The following is a 23,648-nucleotide window of genomic DNA, read 5'->3' as shown; positions in this document are numbered from 1 at the left end:
TTCTTAATGGAAAAATAACAGAAGTTAAGTGTGTTCATATTGTGGATAACATACCCATTAACCAGATGGTGGAAAAAAAAAATATTGAGAAAAGCATTTCAGTGAGTTCAAGAGAGAGTTCCTGGGGACAGAAATGAATATGTATAGGTAAATATAACAAAAGAAGTATTGAAAAATTTTAAAAATAGATATACATTTTTAGACCTAAACACATCTAGAACTATAAATGTGTTATAAATACTGTGCAAGATGTAATAGATCTACCCATCAAGGACCTAATAGTATTTTGTGTTTTCAGTAAAGCACTGAAGTGGGAAAAATTCATGTTTAGAACCAGTGTGATCTGCGTGATTCTCAAAAGTTGTAGCAAGCTTTCCTGCCCATTTTTTCAAAAGATTTGCTCTGTTCTGAATTTGTTCCAAACCCAACTTTCTTTTCCTCTTGAATTCCATTTTTGTGAAGCACAAATGCCATCTAGCATGTCTAGCCAAAAGAATAATTTCCATGGTATGGATTAGGTTTAAATTAGCACAGGTGATAAACTGAATCCCACAGGTGGAAGGAATACAAATAAGAGAAGGAACTACTGGGATTATAGGGAGGGGAAAAGAGGAATTTTTTCATTGACCTCTGGGTTTGTAAGTTTGTTCATCTATGCATATTTTAAAAAACAGTTGCCCTACCTGTTCAGAAAGCTTCTGTCTATAAATGGAAAATGAGAGTATATTGGCAATTGCGGTCTAAAAAGTATCTGAGAAACCAATGGAAAAATTATTAAGAGAAAAAAGTCTTTTAAGAAGAAATTGTAAAGAACAAAACTCAACATGGAAAATTGAAAGCTTTTCTAGTAGTACTATAAAATTAATGGATGTTTCAATAGTACAATATATTTAGACCAAGTTCTGCTGCCTTTACCCTGCTTTTGTTCATTATTTTTCTGGTAAAATGCACATTTTTGTCAGGATCACAATGTCTGCCTACATTTAGGGCTTATGGTCCCTTTTTCTCCTCATCCTCTCTGGCAGTCTGATACAATGTGTTCACTGTACCCTGTGAGTGCGTGAGGTGATTCTGTTGCCATGCGCTACAACTCAAACTGGCAAAAAAAAATACTTATTAAAGTTGGCCCAAGTGGTCAACAGGAAGATTTGCCTACCACAAAGCATGTATCTGAGCAGTGACATAGGCCATGGGAGGGCGGTCCAGAATTCATTACTTCAGAAGATTTGGTTGCTGGATCAGACTAAGGGCAGCCCTTTGCCCGAGGGTTCAGTTGTCTGGGATCTGAAGTCTAGTTTGGTGTAGCATCTCTGTGGTCTTGGCTCAGTTTTAATGAGAAAATTGCTTAAATAGCAGGAAGTGCGGAAGCTAAAGCTATGCAAAGGGAGGGAAGTAAAAGCAGAGAGAAACATTTTATTAAAAAGGTAACATTAACAGCTCAAGGATACAAAAGGAAAAAATCTATACCTTAAGGTATAAAAAAATCCTTAAAAGCAAAGATCAGAAAATGGCAACTCAGCAACACCGAGAATCATCTTGTTATGAGAATTAAGAAGCCAAGTCTTTCCCCGCCTGGCCGATGCTTACCCTGCACAAGCTCACTGGCTGCCTTACTGAGGCTGGTGAGTATACTAATAGTGGCTATCTAGTGTGTGCATTAGCAAAGGCATAGTTGTTTCATATGATTAAGTTGCATATATCATTCTTGCAGCATCTCTTTGTACATTATAAAAGATGTCTGAACAAAAATGAGCTGATGATTTCTACTTAGGACTGCTCTCACTTATCCAAGGAGTTGTATCTAGTTATACACATGGTGATGCTAGGTTATTTCTACACTAGTCAAGTCACACACCCCAAAACAAATGGCATGGTGTAGCTTACAAGTTTAGGGAAGAACCTGTGCAAGCTAGCTTCTCTACAAGTAGACTGGTGACAATCGCCTTGCAATAATGCCAAACTTGATATGTATCCAAAAGTGCCTATAAGCCTGCCTGATGTTAAGACTAATAGTAGGCATATGGACAATATGTTCAGGTTTCTAATACTGGTTTGGGAGGCTACCTCTGCCTCTGCCCTTGTCAATCTACTCATGATCAAAAGAAGAGTTTGGACTTGGAGTGCAAACATCCACTGCTGGGATCAGACAGAGTCACATGTTTGAGATGAACACCACTATGTACACTTCTGCCATGAAACACCTGCACAACACCTTCTGAGAGCTCAAACTGACAGTGGAATACAGTATGTTCCCCTCGTCACCTCTAACTGGTTGGTGAGGTTTGGGATTGGCAAGTTTACTGCAAGCATCACCTCTCTGAAGCTGTGTGCAGCCATGCACAGGCTAATCTGTCCACAGTAATCTACACTGACAGCATAACAAAGGTGGCATGTGGTCCATGATGTGTTAGTTCCACTGCCAAGATTTCCATGCCTGGTTGTGTCTCGTGAGAGGTTCCTATCCAGATATAAGCCACAATAACCACTCTTACCTGTTCTGCAAGCCATAGTGAAACACTGTTTAGGAGAATGCTTGCAGCTGTGTGGTTGCATGCATACTGTGTTGGTTCATGCACGGTTTTCCCCATTCTTCACATGTATTTACTTGGCTGAACCCAGAGAGGACTGACCTCAGGGCAATGCTGGAGTATGGCCGGCAATAAGAAGGACATGGCACCTGCTGCCTTCAGATTGACCAAGTGATGTTGCTGGGGTGGGAAGCATGTGTGGTGAATTACTGTGTTGAGAAGAGTGTAAAGGCTATGAGGCTGTAGCAACCACTTAGTACAATGTAGTGCCTGTAAAGTCACCTTTTACCTGGGGCTGTTGATTGAGTGCTTGAGCACTTGTGTGTGTGAATCTGTGTGTGTGACGAATGGGATTTCTTTGGCATGGGCAATTGGGGTCAGTTTCTCTACCTCTTACTTTGACCCTAAATCTGTTGATTTAAATCTCTGTGGAACTGGGCATGCTGGTCACAGAGGCAAGTCATACTGTGGCAGGACTCTAGTTAGACATCTGATGAGTTATATCGCTTAAACCACCATTATTCTAAATTACATGTAAATCTGGATTAGCATCGTAAGAATTGAGATAGGTAGCCTGAAATGTCTGAATTAAAAATGGCACTGCTTGATACTATGCCAACGACCCACAGCCGTGAGCTGCCAGGCTGTTGTCAAACAGGGTGAAAGCAACCACATTCCTGCTCCAAACATATGGAGACCAAAGTGACAGTGAGAAAAGCACTTTAACACGTTGCTTTTCTCTGCATAAACACATCTAGGAGCTAGCCACTCGCAGTTTGGGAATCTTATTCTGCCATTAGTACATAGGAGAGAGAAGACATTGCGGGATAATACTTTAGGTGAAGCGTTTTTTACTGGATTACTTACATTGCACTGCAGCCATTAGTAAGAAAGAGTAGTAAGTGCAAGCTATGGCAGTCATTACAAATTAGTGATATATTTTGTGCAAGTAGTCACCAGTCAAATTTCGGTTTGAGTTCAAAGAAAAGGATGGCCTGTATCATTGCAGAGTTTAACTTGCAGATAAGCAATTACAGGGCTTCTCTTATGCATTGTGTTGTGCCTACTGGCAAATGACTGAATTGGGGTCTGGTGTCCTGGTTTCTTCCTAAATGTGCCGAGAGTCACCTCATTTTTCTGGCACAATTTAGCAGTACTGCAATTCTCCTGGATCTGTGCACAAACCTTGATACCAGTCTGCTTGCCGCAGTCAGAAGTGAAGGTGTTGTGGTCTTCTTTAAGGGCTTGTCCATCCTGGAGGTGACCTTCAGCACCCAGAGCCTCAGTGACCACTGCTATTTCCTGTGCTCTGAAGATGGTTAGAAATGAGATTCTTGTAATACTCAATAGGCTCTTTCAGATAAATATGAGACTTTTGAAACAAAGGCTGTGGAATAATCCTGCTCCAGCTTTAAAGAGATTCTTGGGCAATTAAAGCTGGTTTTTATCTCTTACTCCACCAGTTCAGTGATACTAATATTTGAATTTCTGTACAATGTGTGGTGTTTTTTGAAGCGCAAGGGTAGAAAACAGGTAATGCTGAAACAGGTACAAGTCAGATATTTTTGTATTTAACTGTAGAGACTAGAATTAGGACTAGGACCCTGGCTCAAAAGCTTAGCAGAGCTGCTATGCTTGGAATAGGTTAATCTTCAATAGAGAAAAAGGATCATGTTTAACTGTTTCTAAATAGTTTCAGGTAAATCAATGTATGCTTTTTTACAGTGAGCAGAGTTACTTTGCTTACAAAGGAAACTACTGAAATAAAAATATTTGCTGGATCACAATAAAATAGATTAATGGTTTTGGCTTTTTTTTGGTTTGTGTTTCGTTTTTGATTTTTTATTTTTTTAAGGTTTGAACACATGCCAATAACTGTGAAAAAGTAAATTTTATCAAGTTTCAGCAGTTTCTTGTGTCACAAAACAAAGCTGTTTAGAAGTACAAGTTACATTTTTCCCTCTCCTTTAAAAGAAATCTCATTCCCGTGCAAACTAGCTCATTTCCAAGAAAATTCCTTGCCTCTGGTTTATCATCAGCAAGTCTTCCAAGTTGAAAATTAAAAACAAAATATCAAACAAACCAAAATGAAACCAGAGGTCTATAACTTAAAACACAGATATGCTTGTTCGCTTAATCCGACTGGCTGGCAACATTTATCACAGATGGTAGCTTTTTTGATTTCTTGTGCTTCCAGAGCAAGGAGATAACTTTGTAAAAATATTTCCAAAGATCTGTGCTAACAAAGAAGATGTGCATTTTGACAATGTCAGTGCAAATCACGAGTCATTCTCTTGGAACTGATGGAGCTTAGACATAAGGAAAAGAACTGGATTATCATTTCTAGTGACCGCTTCACTTGTGTTTCCACGAATATGTCTTTTCCCATTTTCCTCATGTTATGTTTGATGTAATATAGCAGCCAGTGACAGACTTAAATGTTGTCCAGATTTCTGTCTCATAAATAAAACTTTATATAAAAACCCCACACACACATTGTGTGATGTACAGTGATTGCATGTTGCTGACCTTGGCCTTTCTATTAACTTCCATACAGAAGATTGCTTGCAAAAGAGCAAAGTAAAAATTGTGTGGTTTGATGCAATTTCCCCTCATTCACAGTTCTTTAGCTCTGGTGGGGACAGTGTGGGAGGCAGGTCCAATACAAAGCACTGCTGGCAAGAAATGGTATTAAAGACTTGAACATTTTGATTACAAGCCCATACATATAAACATACACACACACATATGCACATTAAAACTTAATGTCTCTGCTATTCATGGTAATGCATCCAAACCAGCTGTGCTGCCAGCTGTGCTTTCAAAAGTAGCTATCCTTTGATCCTCTGACTTCCTGCAGCACTGAAAAGCCTAGCTGAACTCACAAAGGGAAAGATTCCCTTCATTCCCTAGAAAACAGTCTGCCATCTCCTTCTCCAGGTTCCTCTCATTTACTACAAAATGGAGACAAAACGATGACTAGATTTTTCCTCTGCTTATTCAGCTTTGGAGCCTTCAATCGTCTTGTAATGATTCAGATTTGAAACTATGATATTTTTTGCAATTTAGCCTTACATGTTATCTCTGTTAAGAATGTCAAAGTTCTTTGCTGCTTTTATTTTTTATTCTTTTAAGTTTTGGCAAAAGTACCATGCGTATTTCTTTATGTCTGATGTTCAAAAACCTGGAGATCAGAGATCAAGTAATAAAGGCTGTTAGATTTATCTTTTGATATCTGCTTTGGTTTTCTTTGTGGTTTTATAAATACAGCCATTTCCTTTTTAAATAAGAATGGACACTCACCAGTGGGTATTTATTATGCTTTCAACGACTGCCAAGTTCATTTTAACTAAAGAAATGTCAACCTTCAAGGAATATCTTTGGGTAATAGATTATACTGAATCTCACCTGACTTTTTTCTGAATTCACACACAATAAACCAGTGCAAAATGAAGCATATAAAGCTGACCTAGATCACTGGAAGCAAGATTGAAGTGGGGAATGCAGGATACATTTAATGCAGTGATATAGCTCTGCATATCAGAAAGGCAAATGTAGATGAAATTACAGGTAAATGAAGCCAGAAGGAAAGCGAGCTTCCTTTGACTTACTCCTGATATTGTTTTGATTTCAGAAAAGTATAGAACTAAAATATTAGACCATGTATATTCTTTATATTCTGAAAACTTTACTATAAATTTTCCCACTTGTAAAAGAATGCACCCAACGTTTCATGAAGATTAATACATAGTTATGGCTCTGTTTCCTGTATCTCTCTATCCTGGGAAAATAAATCAGTTTACAACGAGACTGACTAATAATTAACACATACAGAGTCTTCCTAGAAAACCTTAGCCTGTAGATTTCTGCTCAGACTTCTTTCTGAATACTAACTGAACTAATTGCATGTACAGTAAATGGATATTTACTGCTAAAGTGAAGCACAGAGAGCCTGAAATAAGGTTGCTAGAGGTGAAAGAATGTGTCTCAAAAGTCAGATATTGATCTTATATTGCATTGCAAGTGAAGTTTGGATGGCAAAGCAGCTTGACTCTAGCAGAAATTTCTCCCGAGGACTTTACCGTGTTGAAGATGATGGTTCTGCAAAGTGGAAAAGGCTAAAAAGGAGTCTGTATCAGGGAAGATCCTGCAGGGTACGAGGCTGTTGCACAGGAAGAGATGATGACTGCAGCTTTAATATTGTCTCCAGAGCAGCTATATGTTACTGTGACCAGTTCTGTGCCTCAGGTTCTCCTGGCCCTGTAGACTGCTGTGCTGACTACTGGGATGTCTGTGACCACCGTGTTGCGCCCACCAGGTCAGATGAACCTTGGCCACCTCTGACATCAGGTAAGCATAGAGAAAATGTTCAGTTGACATTAGTGCATCATGATAAAAATATACTTTGAAGCAAAATTACTGATCAGAGTGCATGCATCCTAAAAATGTGACTAAAGACATAGTGGAGAAAGACAGTATGAAACTGAAGTAAGAATTATACTTGCTGTTATTTCTGTGTCTCTAGCAACATATTTTTAGCATTGGTTAAATTGGTTAAATGATATTTTTGTTGGACAGAATTTCTGTTTTACTTGCAACTTCTCAGAGACAACCTCATGGAGTTAAAATTAATGTAATCTCAACATTTTCAATAGAGCTTCACAGCTCAACAATAGGTGAACAGCAAGCTCTAAATTATCGTATCCAACAGTACATACAAATAATCAAGAAAACTGAGGGTTATTCTGAATTATACTGCTCTGAAGTATTATGCAATGGTTTTGATCCAGCATAGCTTTCATGTGGGACAGCACAGCAGCAGGAGTAGGTAAAGGGATGTGGTTAGATCAAGGATTTCTGGCATATTTTAGTTTCTTACTAGTTAGTTTGTAGTGGAAATTCCTCCGGGACTACTCTAAACTAAGTCTATTTTTTTTTAGAACTAGAGATTGCAAAAATATGGTCTACAGACAGCTGGTCCTCCCTTGGTTCCCTTTTATGTCAAATCTCTGCTGGTGAGAAAAGCTTAGAATTGTGGATTCTACGACTACGTAGTTTCTTGCTATTGGTACACCAAACCTGGCTGAAAATTTAGAGACTGTACCAAACTTTCAAAAGCCTAAAATCAACAAAAATGATACCATGACTCCTTAAAATTAACTATTTCTTCACAATAACCCTACAGCTTGCATTCCAGCACTCAGACCACAAACTGTTCAGAAGGCTGTGTTTGTAAGCCAGGCATGCAGCCAAAATATGATAAGTAGGAGTGACAGAAATGCTGTAAACCAACTTTGATTTTCCAAAGTGTTTCTAATCACCTAAAAGAATGTCCTTTATCTATGTAAAGACATTTCTTTCATATTTGTTTGGCGCAATGATGCATGTTATTTCTAGCAGATCAGGGGGTTGTTGTCATAAGCTCTACATAAACATTTAGCAGCATTTCTGCTCCAAAGCTGACAGCCTGCAGCTCTAGTTTGATGTTTCATGGAAACAAATCACTACGAAACCTGCAGCATTTTTCCATGTGGGACCTGCATGGAGGTGTACCTTTAAAAGGTATAACAGAAGGTTTAGATAAGGGAATAAGTGAGGCGTAACATGTTTACTGCCTTTCTTAATCCAATTTTTGTATGTGTGTTCAGTGTTTTGTAACACCTGGACTGTACATACCTGCAAGAGGTAGCAATTATATTTACTCTGTTTAAGCACCTCAAAACAAGATCCTGTTTTTCTGATCCTTAAAGTGCTTTATGAAAAATCTGCAGTTTTTTTAAAATCTCTTTGTTGGATATTTTTTATGTAAATAATTTGGGGGTAAAAGGGGAATAATAAAGCAGCCAAAATGTGGAAGGAAAAAAAAAATCCACAACTCTAAAGGAACTTTCTAGAACTGGAATATCTGAGGAACAGGGAAGAGAGAATCTAATTGGAGGGAAAAAAATAGAAAAAAAGGACTGAATGCCTGAAGATTAAGCAAACTATGAAACATTTTTAGAAATGACGTAAGTGTATTAGCTGACTTTTGGCTACTGAGATTATACTTCCGCCTTTGGATAAGAATTAGTTAAGCACCAGAAGACCACTTATGCCAAAGTACTTTTCACCTGGAAGATTTTGATCTTTTGGTTGCCTGTGGTTTTGCTCTCAGTGTTTTCTGAGTCATATTTCTTTAAATAAAAATAAACTGAAGTGCCTTACTTGGGCTGGAATGAGCAGCAATAAAACTGCTCCATGCTTTATTTCTGGATTGCTGTCTATTCACTGACTTGGTGTACGGCAGCAGTGAGCTACTTGGCTTTTTCCATGGGTGTGCACTGTGTGGAGGGCCAGTTTTGGTTTAACTGTATGGAACTGCTTTGACTTTGCCTTTATGAGCCCAGCGTTCAGTGTTTTTTGATGTTTTTCCTTGTAGTTTCACAAGAAACTGTGCACATGCCTGCCTTAGATACCAAATAGAAATTCTGGATTTTTAAAATTATTAATATTTTAATTTTTGTCATTAGAAGAACTGTTATAGTTTTATTTATTGAGTATATTTATTATTTATCTTTTTCTTTCAATTACTCTGATGGTACAAAAAAACCCTGTCAGATTCAACACACTGGGTCTCACTCTGGTGGTGGTATAGAAGTGACATCCAGAGAGTTTGCAAACTGCTTTTGCACCACACAATCAGGATCTGGTCTACAATTGAAAAAACCTGGAGACATTTCTCTGGCAGAAGTACTTACACCAGTACTGGGGGCAAATTAAGCAAGACCTGTAAGGGTACAGGAATGCTGGACTGTGAGGGAAGTCCTTGTTCATCAAACATGGTCCTTCCATGATTTTCATATCATATAATCCCATTCACAAAGTCATAAGGCTGCATCTTCAAATTAATTAATTTCCCACTTAATATTCCAACTGAATATGATCACAGCCGGACAATCTTGCTGTGTTCTCATGCAGACAGTGTCTTTTAGCTTAGATATCTCTGCCCTCTGCCACTGATGCCTCAGGCAGCATTCCCTTCCCTCTTAGTCTTAATTTGGCTGGACTAAAGAAACTGTATGGTTTTAATCTTCAATCCCCTAAGTATTTACATTATTAGAAAGATTCTTCTATACTTGTCCAGGTTTGCATTTTTTCCCAGGCATGGTCGGTGAAGCCTGCCAGCAGAGCTCCAGTGAGTCTCCGTCCCTCAGATGCTGCATCAGTACTTCCTTCCCTTGATATATTTGAAGTATCTTGCTTGATGCCTCCTTCCAGCTACTGCCTGATGCTGATTTTGTGGCAGACTGTGACAAACTGTGACACTTGAGTAATTCACATCATGTATTCTCTGAAAAATGCTCTCAGCAGAAGCGGAATTAGAGCAGACACTTGGGACGTTAGACTGTGTAGGTGGGATGTCTGTCATACCTGCTCTAACATAGCCTGCTGTATGACTAACAGGGAAAGACAGGCACATATAATTAATTCATCATCTCTAGTCTACTTTGTTATGAAATTAGCTACGGCTAATGCCAATAAGGGATATTTAGGCAGCCGAGGCGCACATGGCAGACAGCCCTCACCATGAGAGGGGTATGGCCTTCCTCACACCTGTGGTAGGGAAAAAGCATGATATACTACTGTAAATGCAAGTCAACACTATATTAATATGAAACATGGTCTAAGCTTCTTGAAAATGGAGAAGAAATCAGAACTTGAGGGTTCTGGCTTCAAACCTTTTCAGTGGGGGAGGAACCACGATCTCTACCTGGCTAGTAAACAAAGACCCATATGATAAATGTACAATGTTAGCTATAGACTTGATCCAAAGCTCTGTGCAGACATTCTTCCAGGCCAGGCTGGATGGAGCTTTAAGAAACCTGGTTCAGGGGAAGGTATCTCTGCTCATGGCAGGGCAGGTTGGAACTACATGATCTTTGCAGTCCCTTCCAACCCAAACCATTCTGTGATTCTGTGATTCTGGATCTTTGTTTTATTGAAGTTTTGACAATCAAGCACACTGAAGAAAGAGTTTGTGCAGAAGATTTTAAAACACACACAAAGTCTTTTCTCATATAACTGTTATCCAAGAAAAAAATTAGGAAGCATGCATTTGTTTGGAAAAATTATCACTCAATTTAGGTTTTACATTGGGTTTGGAGAATATATGAAACACATGTTTACTTGAAACATAATTGATCTACCTGTTTTTCTAAAAGAAATTAAACTGGGAAGGAAGAAGAAGATATTACAATAGGTTTGGAGTGGTTATTAGTTTTTAAAATTCTATAACTGGAAAATCTTATTTTTATTTTAATTGAAAAATGGAAATTTATTTTTATTAGAAATGGATTCTATTGAATTTTATTACAGAAAAATAACTTTATTTGAAGAATTATTATTTTTACATGTAAGATAATTTTTCAGTGGGTATTTTGAATCTGTTGCTGATTTTATTTACTTTGAATGATAATGTACCTGGTAAAATATTAAAATACATCAAACTGCCCTCATTACTTGGAAGAAACTGGGGAAAAATGTTCCTTTCAACTAAATAATTTCTGCACATTGCATACAACTAATTAACTCAATAATAGCAAGAGTTTTGAGTTAATTCACTTAAATGATAATTTTTTTCACACATCTGTATGTTGTGTTGGCAGGTTGTTATAGAGCTGGCCGATATTACGGAGAAGGAACAACAACTAAAGACAACTGCAATTCCTGGTAATGTTTTAGAGAACAGCAAATTGAATTTTATTTAGCATATTTCATGAAAGATGAATTAAGGTAGTCAGCATCCTTAAATTCATACTAAACATGTAATCAAATCAAAATAGCTGGAAGAGGAGTGCTGTACTAAGCTATTGTAGAACTAGATTACAGTCAATTTAGAAGAATGGCAAGAGTTACCCCATGGGCTTTCTAATTAACATATAAAAATTAGAGTATTAAAATCTCCACCTCCCTCGCCTAATTCTGCTCCTGCTCAGTCAGTCTGCCGGCTCTGACTTAAGTCAAAATGGTTTCAGGCTAGACTTGCCTGAATGCAGACAAAACAAATACCATTAAAGTTTAGGGGATTATTTTAGGATGTCTTCCTCTGTTTCTTTGGCATGGGTGATGAAACCTGACATTATTTCACAAAGGAAGAATATATATGTATATTTATGTAGGAAAGGGATGAACTGTTTGAGCACCCCTTTCCCTGCTTTGCGACAGGAGCAGGTGGTGCAGGCAGGGGAGCTCTGCTGCCAGTCCTGGCAGCTGGCTGCCTGAGCTGCCTCTCTGCTTTGTTGCTCCAAAAACCAGCTCTGCACCTCCAGCCTCAGGGAAGCCCAGGCGACTTCAGCAGCACCCAAACAGAGCTGGGGCCCCCGCTGCCCTGACTATAGCCCAGGGTCCTTGGAGCAACGTGTCTACTGCCACATGGCTCCGTTCTGGATTTCCAGAGTGAAGCTTTCTCAAAAGGTCTCATTTACAGGACATTGTTTTTTACACCTGGTTTGGTCTAACAAAGATGGAAGCAAAATTTTTCAAATACAGCCTTTCCCATAAGCTGTAAACCTTCCCACCTTGTTCCAGTTACGATTCATTAGGTAGTGAAGTAGCAAGAAGTAGCATCATGTTTTCATAAATACTGTGCGACATTTATATTGTTAACACTTTCGTTTTTCTATCCATCTTCCTTCTGTTGTTAAAGTGCATATTTTTCATTTGACAATTTATTTTCTGCTCAGTGACACTCTTTCCCTTTCAGCAAATGCTTGCAAAGTCTCTGGAAGTGTTCAAAAGAAATATGCCTTGTTCGCCAAGACTTAATTCAGCACATTAATTCTGGAGACTATGGGTGAGAACACTTTTCATTTAAGGTTTTGTTGTAAACCACTGTATTGCTCACTGTACGTATGTGCAAATTGCAAGTTATGCAATCCTCCTCACCCCTCCCTCCCCCTCGTACATTACAGTGGGTTGACTGTAAGTGTACATCTGTGAAAATTTCCAAAATCTCTGGCAGATTATCAATTTTAAATGGAAAAACACCAAAAGTCTCATGCTGGTAAGAGTCAACATTGTAAACATTTATCTAAAGCTTTCTCCAAATGTAGTACAATTTCTTTTCCTCCCAAAATGTTATTTAGACAATATTCCCTTATTCTTCACTTTATTACTTGGGATAGATATTTAAAGTAATTTTTTTCTCCTCCCTCAAGAGCACTGTTCCACATAATGCGACTCTAGGTAATGTTGGAAGAGGAGAAGATAGGCCAAATGGGGACCAAGGTATCAGAACTTTGTGAGGCTCGGTGTTTATCTTACTAGCAGTTCTTATTCTCCCCAGGTAGTGCAGAGGGATTAGAGACACCCCAGTGCAGGAAGTGTGCTGTGGTATCCTGTTGACTATTTCCGGATAGATATAGGGGTTGCCTTCCTAGAAGCTGAGGTGCTAAATTCACCACTGAGCCCACCCAGATTTCAAACAGTGATTCAATGCTAAAACATTTTGTACTTCATGAGAGACGTTCAAACCAACTGATTCAGGATAAAAAGTTAAGTTAGGCACCCAGAGCCCTTCATCTGCCTCTTGTCAGTGGTCAGTGGTAAGGTTTGCCACAGGGTGGTTAAGCCCAGCTGAGATATGACTCAACTTCTGCAGGTGCTTGCACTCTTTACTGACTACAATGAAGACCAAGAGTAGTGAGGCTTCTCATTTCGGCAGCATGAATCCTGCCTCCTTGCTCCACATACACAAGCAAGAAAGAACTGGGTAAAGATAATGTTCTCCCCTGTGGTCCAGCTATTTTCTAGTAGTAACAAATTTCAGTGTGTTCTGAATGTATATGGCTTCAAGGTAATTCTTTTTCCTGTTGTGCACACAGTTTGCAGTTGACACTGCAATCTCAGTCGAGTCTACTTGAGAGTAGGGAGAGGATAATTAAACAGCCATAGAGATCCCTCTCTTTCAACCTGGCTATTGGTGTAAAACTCAGGCACAACGTGTCAGATGGGCTTTCTGCTTGGTCCAACAGTGTCTCGCTACTGGTGTGCCAGAGCTTGAAGGCAATGCAGCTCACTACATGAAGCTGTTAGTTCTCTGTGGGCATCTGACCTGAAGCATAATTTGAGCATAACTTCAAGACAACACTAACTGTCATGATCAAGCACCTTGTTTTCCAGTGTTTCTCTGAAGTATTGCTTGCTTGTCTCCTGCAGGCTGACATGATGCTGACCTCAAATCACCAGTTTCCATACACTGCTGCATTGCTCCATCCTACACTCATTTGCAGTGGAAGAGCCTGTACTAAACTATAGAGTCATAGAATGATTAGGGTTGGAAAAGACCTTAAGATCATCAAGTTCCATCCCCTCTGCCATGGGCAGGGACACCTCACACTAGACCACGTTCCCAAGGCTCTGCCCAATCTGGCCTTGAACACTGCCAGGGATGGAGCATTTACCTCCTCTTTGGGCAACCTGTTCCAGTGCCTCACCACCCCCACAGTAAAGAACTTCTTCCTTATATCTAACCTGAACTGCCCCTATTTAAGTTTAAACCCGTTATCCCTTGTCCTATCACTACAGCCCCTGATGAAGAGTCCCTCTCTGGCGTTCTTGTAGGCCCCCTTCAGATCCTGGAAGACTTCTAGGAGGTCTCCATGCAGCTTCTCTTCTCTAGGCTGTTTTGTCATGTGTATTGAATACAAGGTTTTGAAATGTAAGTGGAAAGATTTATTTCTGGATGTTATTGTTAGTGGTGTTCTTACAAAGAAGCAAGTTATTAATGTGAATGGTATCTCTAACCTGGGTTTTGGTTATTTGTTTTCTGTCTGTGAGGAAGATGGAAAGCTGCCAACTACACTCAGTTCTGGGGAATGACAGTGGAAGAAGGTTTCAAAAAGCGCCTGGGCACCTTCCCTCCATCTCATTCCTTGCTGAATATGAAAGAAGCTCCAGTAAGTGTACAATTGTTAATTTTTAAAATAACTTTATCACATGGAAAAATAAATGTGGACAATTATGAGATTATGATTCAGGGATTTAACACTAATTATATATGCTAAATGCTTCTGTGTTGAATATGAAGCTCACAGAATAGTTCTCTAAGCCACAGAGTGTGTGGTCCTATTGATGGAAATCAAACAAGGAGGAGCAAAACCAAATGTTAACCCTTGGGAAGCTATGCACCAATATTGACTTATCATTGTAAATCACAGGTGTTTGAAATCTTTGCTTCTTTAGGATGCTTCCATACTATTGTCTCCGTTTGTTAATCATTGCACACATAGCTGTAGCCATTAAAAAAAAAAAATGTCTGGGCATAATTCATTAGCGCTAACAGCTGAGACTAAACACCAGTCTTTGAAAGAAGCTCTGAAAGCCCATAGGATAGAGCAATGTAAAGATGCAGTAAAAGACTGGGGGTTTAGCAAAATGGAAGGAAAAATGAAGAGAAGACTGGGAAGATGAGATGATTCTCTACTACCAGCTTTCTAAATATCTTTGCAACAGCCATTTTCACAGCAGCCTAATTGAATTTCCTATTATATATTTATGCTCTTATATTTAGTTCTGCAACAAAGCAAATATGCATTAAGTTGTGTAAGTAGGATAAGCAATTAAAAAAGAAATGCATAACTATTGAATCTGGAACAGGTTTTTAAATTCTTTGGATCAGTTTCTTGGCTTCTTTCTTAGAAGAACCAAAATTGCAGTACAAAGCTAACACTTGACAGGGAATTTGGGAGAAAGGAGAAAGGCCATGTGCCTCTGCAACAATTTTAACAATTCTAGCCCTTTTACTTGATGCAGACTGGTTCTTTGTTCCACATAGTCATCTTCATGCACTAGCATGGTGAGGTATTGGGTTGTGGCCCACACTGGCTATCTTGCTCAAAATTACACTATGGAGGGTTATCAGAGCAAGAAGTTGGCAGATATTAAGCTTTGGAGTTTTGCTTTTTGTGATTTGCTAGACTATTCCTAGCAGCCACAGAAGGATCCACTTCAGTTCAAGATGGTAAGTCAAAATAAGACAATGACATAAAAGAGTTTAGTGCAAATTTAGTAGGTATCTGCTACAAATTACCAGTTAACTGCATTGAGGCTAAAGATAGTTGGGATTGATTTGTTGTTGTTTTTTTCCTTGAGGAATGCAGTGTGATGCTTATATAGGAGAAGCAAAAAGTGGATATCGTGTACCTAGTTCAGAGATTGACATCCACATTACTAGATATTTAGTTAGATGAGACAAATCCCACCTAGGAAAACAAGAAAGAGAAAGTTACAGAAATTGTGTATGATATTTCCTCTTTTCCATTCAGTTTGGGGTAGCTGCTCACTCAGTGGTCCTGCATTATGTCCAGCCTATTTAATCATTGTTATTAAGTTTCCCGTAGCTTCTTTGACAGCTATGCTACTTGAGGTCTTTGTTCCACTGATACATTTCTCACGCAAATTTTCTCTACCTGTCATATTTTTACAAAATCTGTGAGCCACAACCCAAATACCTTTGGCCCTGCCAGACACCTGAGGAGCTTCAGTGCGTTATTCTCTAGAAATCCAGCTTTGCGCACTCATGCATTTGGCCCTCAGGAAGTCCTACATATTGCTGGACACACAAGATTTGCACAGGATTCTAAGAAATATTTCACTGTACTTACAAAAGCTAAAAATACAAAATAGTAATCTCTAAGTTTCTCAGTTTCTGGACAATTCTCTGAGCTTGCAGAAAATTACTTTGAACTGTAATTGTACATTTCTATTATTTGCCACATTTTAATACTTCACAGAAATATTAAAAAAAAAAAAAAAAAAGGTTTTATTCACTTATAGCCAGCTCCATAGCTATCGTCACTGCATGATCAGGCAATTTCATAGCATGGGTTTGACTCAGCAGGGGTACATTGGCAGATTCTTCCAAATGGCAAACCAGCTGTAGCCATGGAGTTAACTCCCAGGTGCTATTTAAGATAAGTATCTTATCAGATTTTCAGAGACTCTTGCCCCTGCTTCACCTTTCACAAACTATTTTCTGTCACTGCTATTTGGTGAAGCATGCTAACACATTTACAGAGCCCTAAGTGATAAAAAAATAAAGAAGTGAGTTTTCATGACAGTGTTTCCGTTAAGTTTCACCTGTAACTAGGTGACAACTTAGAAGAGAGTAAAAAGATATAAATGACGATATTCAGGAATAATGACTTTTAAACTTTTTTCAGATATTCTCCAGACCTTAATAGCTTGACCTTTAAGTGGCTTTGCTGAGTACTAATTCACCTGCAGGCCAATGTACTAGTTACTTATTGTGGATAAATTGGCAGTAATTAAATATTCATGTATTCTCTGGGATTATTACTGCCTTTCCCATTTTGCAACTGAGAAAACTGCAAGTCATTTGCCCAAAGTAATATACTTAGTTGATAAAAATGTTACAATTAGTGTTCAGAAAGTTTGGGCTCTGTCCTGTGCTGACCTGATTAAAACCCGGTAGGGTTGCTAATGTAGAAAGAGAACCATAGTTACCCATTCATTAACTACAACTCTTTTTTTTTTTTTTCACTTTAAATGAAAATAATTTCTTCAGCATGCTGCTGATCTACTATGTTACTCTTTAGAGAATAAACGACAGTTTCTGGCTGTTCTGATTATTTTCTACTGTCTTTGGAGGATGCTTGAGAAAAGCTTCTTTGTATAGGAAGGGCTGCTTACACAATTGCATGGAAAAAAGGATTAAAGAATGTAAAGCCCTTTTGTGTTAACCATGTTACATTTATGGCAGAGTCCTAGTTATCTGCAGTCCTGAAAGGTTTAGTTGTAGAGTAGAGGCTTTTCCAACTACAAATACAGCTTCTCTAACATTACTTCAAATTAAATGGTGTGACAGAGCTACATTTCATCTTAGGGAAAACACAAACTTCTTGACGTTGCTTATAGAGCTCTTAAAAGCTCTGCTATTAATAAAAGACTATAACTGCTCAATAAGGTGATGCTTATGTCTGGAAGGGTAGTTTAATGTGATGTCACAATAGAATACCTAAAAGACAATGATATGGAACAAGAACTAAATCTGAACTGAGTACCCTCTGCTGCAGAGTATGCCTAGACCTGAACATAGACTGGCAGCTAAATACACCACTAAAACTGTTGTGACTCCTGACAGAACTGGAGCTCCTGATAGTCTCATGTGTGTTGTCTGAGAAGGCATTTTGAAAGTGTTTACTCACTGCAGGGGATAGTGTAACCATTCTTGAACATCTGTGTAGCACAAAAATAACTACCATGCCTTTAAATCACATTGTGATATATGTTTAGTGATATTCTGTCAGTACGTGTTCTGGTAATGGTGGGGTCGGAACCTGTCAGCAACAAGGTACTCACCTAAGTGCCGTCTTACAAGAAAATGGAATACATAGTTTAGTAATAAGGCACCATTTTGTGTTAAGTATCAAAGAACTTGTAAATAAAATGTGAAGGTGTAGAAGGTACACCAGCTATTCCACAGATATATGGCTTTCATAGTAAAAAGAATCAGCAGTTGTAGATCTCTCTTTCATAAACTGAAAGTCATGCATGCCCCTTTTGTCTTCACAAACCAAATAATGTACAGAACCTTTTTCCTATTTAAAAAAAAAAAAAAAAAATTGCTTTCCCTCAGAAAAACTATTTCCACATTTGCAAATTCAGTAATCTTCAGCCTTTTTTTCTCTGAAGGGCCGTCTAACTCTTCTGAAGTCGTAGCTGAAGTATGAGTGTTCTTTTACATCCACTTACCTTCCTGCTTTGGCCTTGCTTGACTGCAGGGAATACATATGGAGGTTTAAAAATAGTTTGCCACTCATTCACTTTGCTGATTGCATTGTGCTATATGATGCGAAACAATTGTCTAGACTTAATATTTGTCACAGAACAGCAGTGCTTCTCAATATCAGGATAGGAATTTCTCATATAAAAAGCTAATATTTCTGGCTACAGGTCAATCCTGCATTTCTAAATGATAAGGCTGAGGGTTAATGAGGGATTTGCTCTGGGATTTACGATATGAGGCTTTAAAATACTTTGGCAGTAGTTTAGGAATACATAAACTAACACATTTTTTCAGACCAAAGATCTATTTAGAATTTTATTTTCTCAACTGCCTCATTTGTAACATTGTAAGCAGTCACTGCCCTCTTAAGCGTGCTAAACAGCCTTTGCCAAATTTTGCTTGTTTACTGGTTGATAATGAGCAGTTTTATCATTTAAAAGAAACTCTATTTGTCTAGGATTTCACCTATATGATTTATCTCATCTTTAGAGTAAATCTTGTGCTTGTGCTTGCTCATTAAAAATGAACATAACAATTTAGCAAGATATTGTTTAAATTAGCTGTTGCTTTGTGTGTGTCATTTGAGGTTGCAAGTCCCATGCATGTAACAAGCTCTTGAAAAATCAGACTTTTGAAAGTGATTAATCAATATATTGAGATTAATATTTTAGCAAGATTTAAAAGATTACTGGTTTTTATGGTTGGAGGTAAAACTTTCAAAAGCACTTAAGTGACTTAACAGTTTGCAGTGTACTTTAATGGTATTTAGGTCTCTGCCAGCATCTAACATAATGAACATAGAAGCACTTGAGTGTTGCCAGGTCTAGGCATGTCCACAGACTCTATCAATCTCTTGGGTCGGTATCCCAATTTAATGTCAGATACAGAGCTGAGGTACAAGTTTCTTTTATCTCTAGCTGCTTCTCAGTCATGGGTTTCTGTGGGAAATCCAGGTGTACAAGCTAGATGGAGGCAATGCTGTTTCCTGGCGTACACAACAAAGTGATCTGGATACAGCCAAAGTGGTAAAGTTTGGTTCCCCAGAGTGTCCTTAAATAGTTTGAAAGAACTGAGCTCAAGTGTTTAAATCATTTTAGGAACAGGTATGTAGTCTTATAAGTCACACAAACAATTTAGAAAAGTGGTTCAGCAAGGACAGAGTTAGCAGACAAGTAAATAAAAGTAAAATAAAGGAATTTGAACAGCATTGAAGCTACTGTGCTTCAGGATATGAGGCTGCTTATAAGAAAGAAGCATCAAGGAATGTTTTGCTTAGGAACAGGTTATTGTAATTTGTATATTGTATTTTCCTCTGAAACAGATACTATCAACAATTGTTTGAGACAGACTGGATGGACTAATATTGTCATTCTGTGTGGCTATTCCTATTTCCCTGCACAGCAGAAACAACCATTCCATAAATTTCAATAGCAAAAAAACCCACACCCAAACATGGGTCAATGGTTTTGGTATGTTGAACACAGAGCAGATTAATAGCAGTTGTACCAGATGGTTCTTGCATATGCAGATATACTAAGCTTGGAGGATATAAAATGAAGGTTGAGAGATGAAGATGCTAAAATTGGCTGTCCAAACGGCTTTAGTGAACAGACCACGAATTTTCATCTACTCAACATTAGAGTGCAATGCAAAAGGAAAATCACTGATTTTTATTCTGGAATGAGAATAAGTGCTGGAGATTGAAAAACCTCTGTGCAACAGACAAATCAATGATACACAATGATCAATGATACACTGACACTTCCCCCACAGGGTGACTAAAATTTCCTACCTACAGCCATGTGTCAAGGAGAATAAGGTAACAGGTAGATAGCTTCACTGCTGTTTGTAGCAGAAGGCTTTTCTTTCCAAAAATGCCATAATTAATTATATGGGTCATAATTAACATGTTTCATAGGGAATTGCTGTTTGAGATAAAAATCGGAGAGAAACTAAAGAGGTTATTCAGGTTGGCAGTTGTGGAGCTTAGCTTTCCAGCTCAGCTAGGGGAGTGCCAGAACCACCTACTCTCAGGGGGTCCACAGCACTCAGCCATAGGGTAACCATCACATTGGTGCTCGGGAAGCCACACGTGCCAATGTTTTGGGTTTCCTCATTTTAAAATTTAAGAACTTTAAAAACAAAATTAGGGTAAAATTTAAAATAAAAATAGATATTGAAGCGTATACAGATCTCCTACATTTTGTTTTAGGGAAATTCACTTCCAGAAGAAAAATTTCCTGCATTTTTTGCAGCCACTTATGCATGGCCTGAATGGATTCATGATCCTCTGGATCAACAAAACTGTGGAGCATCCTGGGCTTTTTCAACCGCAAGTAATATTGGTTTTTTTTCTCCTTTAAAAAAAATCTTTGATGTTAGATGTGTGATGAAAATTTGTAGTGATTAGTAATGAAGTAGCTTCAGCTTGTTGTTCACTTTTAATCAGCAAATAGGAACATTTAGAACATCATAAGATCATCAATTTCTACAGCTTTCCCTATAAGTCGTCCCAAAGTCTTAAGAAGTCAATCTAAGCTGTAGAGCTTTGATTACTTTTCATAAGTTCATGTAACACAGGGAGGTGTTTTGGTGACAGAAAGTAGAAAATAAATTGACTAATGCACTTTTTTGTAATTGATTGATAGAATGAAAACCTGCATCCCTTTCTTGCACAATTGCATTCTTAACTTGAAAGCTTAAAACAGGTGGGCTTTATTTTCTTCTTTTAATGTATGTTTACATTTGTGCATTTACCATTGTCCAACCCTTACTATTTCAGCAAATTAAGTATAACCTTTTCAATAATTTTATGAAAAGAAGACCCTGAAACTGCTCAGGTATTTGTGGAAGTAACTGTTTTCAGATTCTGCAGGCAAAGAAATGTCAGTAAGGCAATTCAACTGCATGTGCTGCAACCTCTGTTTTTAGGAGAAATGGACACAAGTGTTTGTGTCACTTTCTCGAAAGATGGTACAACGATCATTTACAGTCATTTTTCTCATGTTGCAGTAAATCTCAGTATATATTGGTACATACAAAAAAGAGAAGAAAAATTATGCAATCAGTCTTTATGACTTAATCTGACCAGTGGGTCCTCATGGGTGCAGGTTTCTGCAACTGCTTCTTTAAATCAGAGCAGTAAGAGAATGAAAGGAACATTTAGTTCAGCTAATCCCAGCTCCCTGGCAAAGACAGACTGAAGGCATTCTGTTGTCAATATGTCTTGTCCAGTGTAGTTATAAAAGAGAAAACCAAGAAAGGTCATAACAGCTCTCTGGACAGATTATTGCAAAGATGAACAGAGCTCAATGAGGGAAAGTTTTTCCAGATCTTCAGTCTAAATTTTCCCTTTCACAATTGAATATTTTGATCTAAATTCACATAATTCTTTTCAATGCTAAATACTATGAGATGCATTCCCATGTTGTTTAGGTGCATCTAGCATTTTCAGTCTGAATTTTCAATACTTCTTTGTAAGATTAATTGTTGCTCAATGAATAGACAAACACTACTGTATCATTTTTCTTATCATAAGTAATTCCTATAAGTATTCCAAAACTCTTCAGTAGAAAGTTTTTACACCTATGAAAACAAATTCACCTTCATGTCACACCTCGCAAAAGCAAAGAACACAGTCGCTGTCAGCTGCCATCAGTAGATTGGCTTTTCTGAAATCTTGTCCAAATTTCGCTGAAGTTAGTGTTGATTTTGATAGGGCTTTAGGTTTCCAGGTGGGTGTTTTTTATTATTTTCAGGTTGAAAAATAAAGGCTAACAATAATAAAAATATAATTTAAGCACAAGTAATGACCACGATTGGGGCTTAATAATTGTTTCATTGTCACTCGTTAAAGAAATGAGAAGTAGCTTAATTTCACCTACAACTGAATTAACCTAGTCTGCCTTCAAATCAGTGCATAAACATATTAGTACTCAGAGTTATGACTATCTGAGTTCAGACATCTAAGGTCTATCTCAGAAGAATAGTTTTGTGTGATAAGGGAGGGTGGTCCAATGAATCCCACTTCTACACATTATTATGAGCATTTCCAAATATTCTTTGCACTACAGCCAATACATACTTTCAGTCTTGAATTTTCTTCTTCATAGGACTGTTCATTTTTGCCTATCTTTTTTTCCCAACTAAAGGAAGGGAAGGTAGAAAAGAAAGAAGAGAGATTTGGAGATTCAGCTGCAGAGAGGTGGGGGAGTATTTGCGTCTTCTGCTGAAGTCAACCAGAAACAAATATGCATTTACAAACATACAAGAGACTATCAGACTAAATTATGTAAATGCCTCATCTGATGTTTAGATATGTGGGACTTTATGATAACCAGTAAATCTATTGATTTGTAATATTACAGCGAAGTTGCTCATGATGATTTGCAGTTTCACAATCCTCTCTTGAAAGTCTGTACAGATCATATCTGTATTGTTTTGTAAAGATATCTGCACAGTTAGAAAATATTGAAGTTGTGTTTCAGTCCCTATTTCACAATCACCAATGTGAAGTTGTAATTATTTGGTTTTGATAATGGAAAATTTGTTTCAAAACAGGTGTTGCAGCAGATAGAATAGCAATTCGTTCTGATGGTGAGATCACAGACAACCTTTCCGCTCAGAATTTGATCTCTTGCGATACCAGGAATCAACATGGATGTAGCGGTGGAAGTATTGATGGTGCTTGGAGATATCTGAAAACACACGGGTAAATATTTAATCTATCTGTCTAGGTTATTTTAACTTGATCCAGTTGCTTAAATTACAGTATTGCTTGTGTTACAATGATGATTTCTGACCTTTCAAAAAAGAGGCATTTACCTTTGCCCTTGGTCAGACTAAGCATATTTCTTCATCAGGACTATCACTTTCTCTCATTTACACCTTCTTTAAATCACCTTTATGAAACCCAGGAACTACCAAGCATTTCTGAAGAAGTGAGTGAAGATTATTTTGAATGAGGGCTCTCAGTGAGAAAACTCTGCAACCATCCTGCTTCTGTTTAAGCCTCATTACATCTAGATGTTGTTATTAGCTGTAATACACCTGGGGAAAATGGTATCCTCTCTAACAGCAAGACAAACAAGAGATGTTTTTATGTCAAAGACAGTACTGTAAGGGGCTCAAAACTTCTATGGTTCTTGGGCTACAGGGTTTTCACGTTAAACAACCTTGAGTAAGCAGCCAGTTGTATGGACAACATTCTGTCTTTCTATAAAGCAAATAGTAATCACCCCATCCCAAGATCGTGCCAGAATGCAATACTATAGCAAAGAATATATGTAGATCCTTCTTCCTTCAGGCAGGACTATGCAAAGTTAAGAGCTCTC

At 38.0% G+C, this 23,648-nt stretch overlaps 1 protein-coding gene across 1 annotated transcript in view; it reads left to right on the top strand.

Moving 5' to 3' along the window:
• The first annotated feature begins 6,508 nt into the window (after positions 1-6,508).
• TINAG (tubulointerstitial nephritis antigen) overlaps positions 6,509-23,648 on the top strand; it is a 56,981-nt gene continuing 39,841 nt past the window's right edge. The window contains exons 1-6 of the mRNA XM_030489835.1: positions 6,509-6,878; positions 11,174-11,237; positions 12,271-12,360; positions 14,350-14,464; positions 20,528-20,651; positions 22,876-23,026. Coding sequence (XP_030345695.1) covers positions 6,509-6,878; positions 11,174-11,237; positions 12,271-12,360; positions 14,350-14,464; positions 20,528-20,651; positions 22,876-23,026 — 914 coding nt within the window. The remainder of the gene's footprint in view (positions 6,879-11,173; positions 11,238-12,270; positions 12,361-14,349; positions 14,465-20,527; positions 20,652-22,875; positions 23,027-23,648) is intronic.

The sequence above is a fragment of the Strigops habroptila genome, chromosome 6 (genome assembly GCF_004027225.2).
Source record: "Strigops habroptila isolate Jane chromosome 6, bStrHab1.2.pri, whole genome shotgun sequence".
NCBI lineage: Eukaryota > Metazoa > Chordata > Aves > Psittaciformes > Psittacidae > Strigops > Strigops habroptila.
Note: the sequence above shows the minus strand (reverse complement) of the source record. Positions and strands in the feature narration are given on the sequence as shown.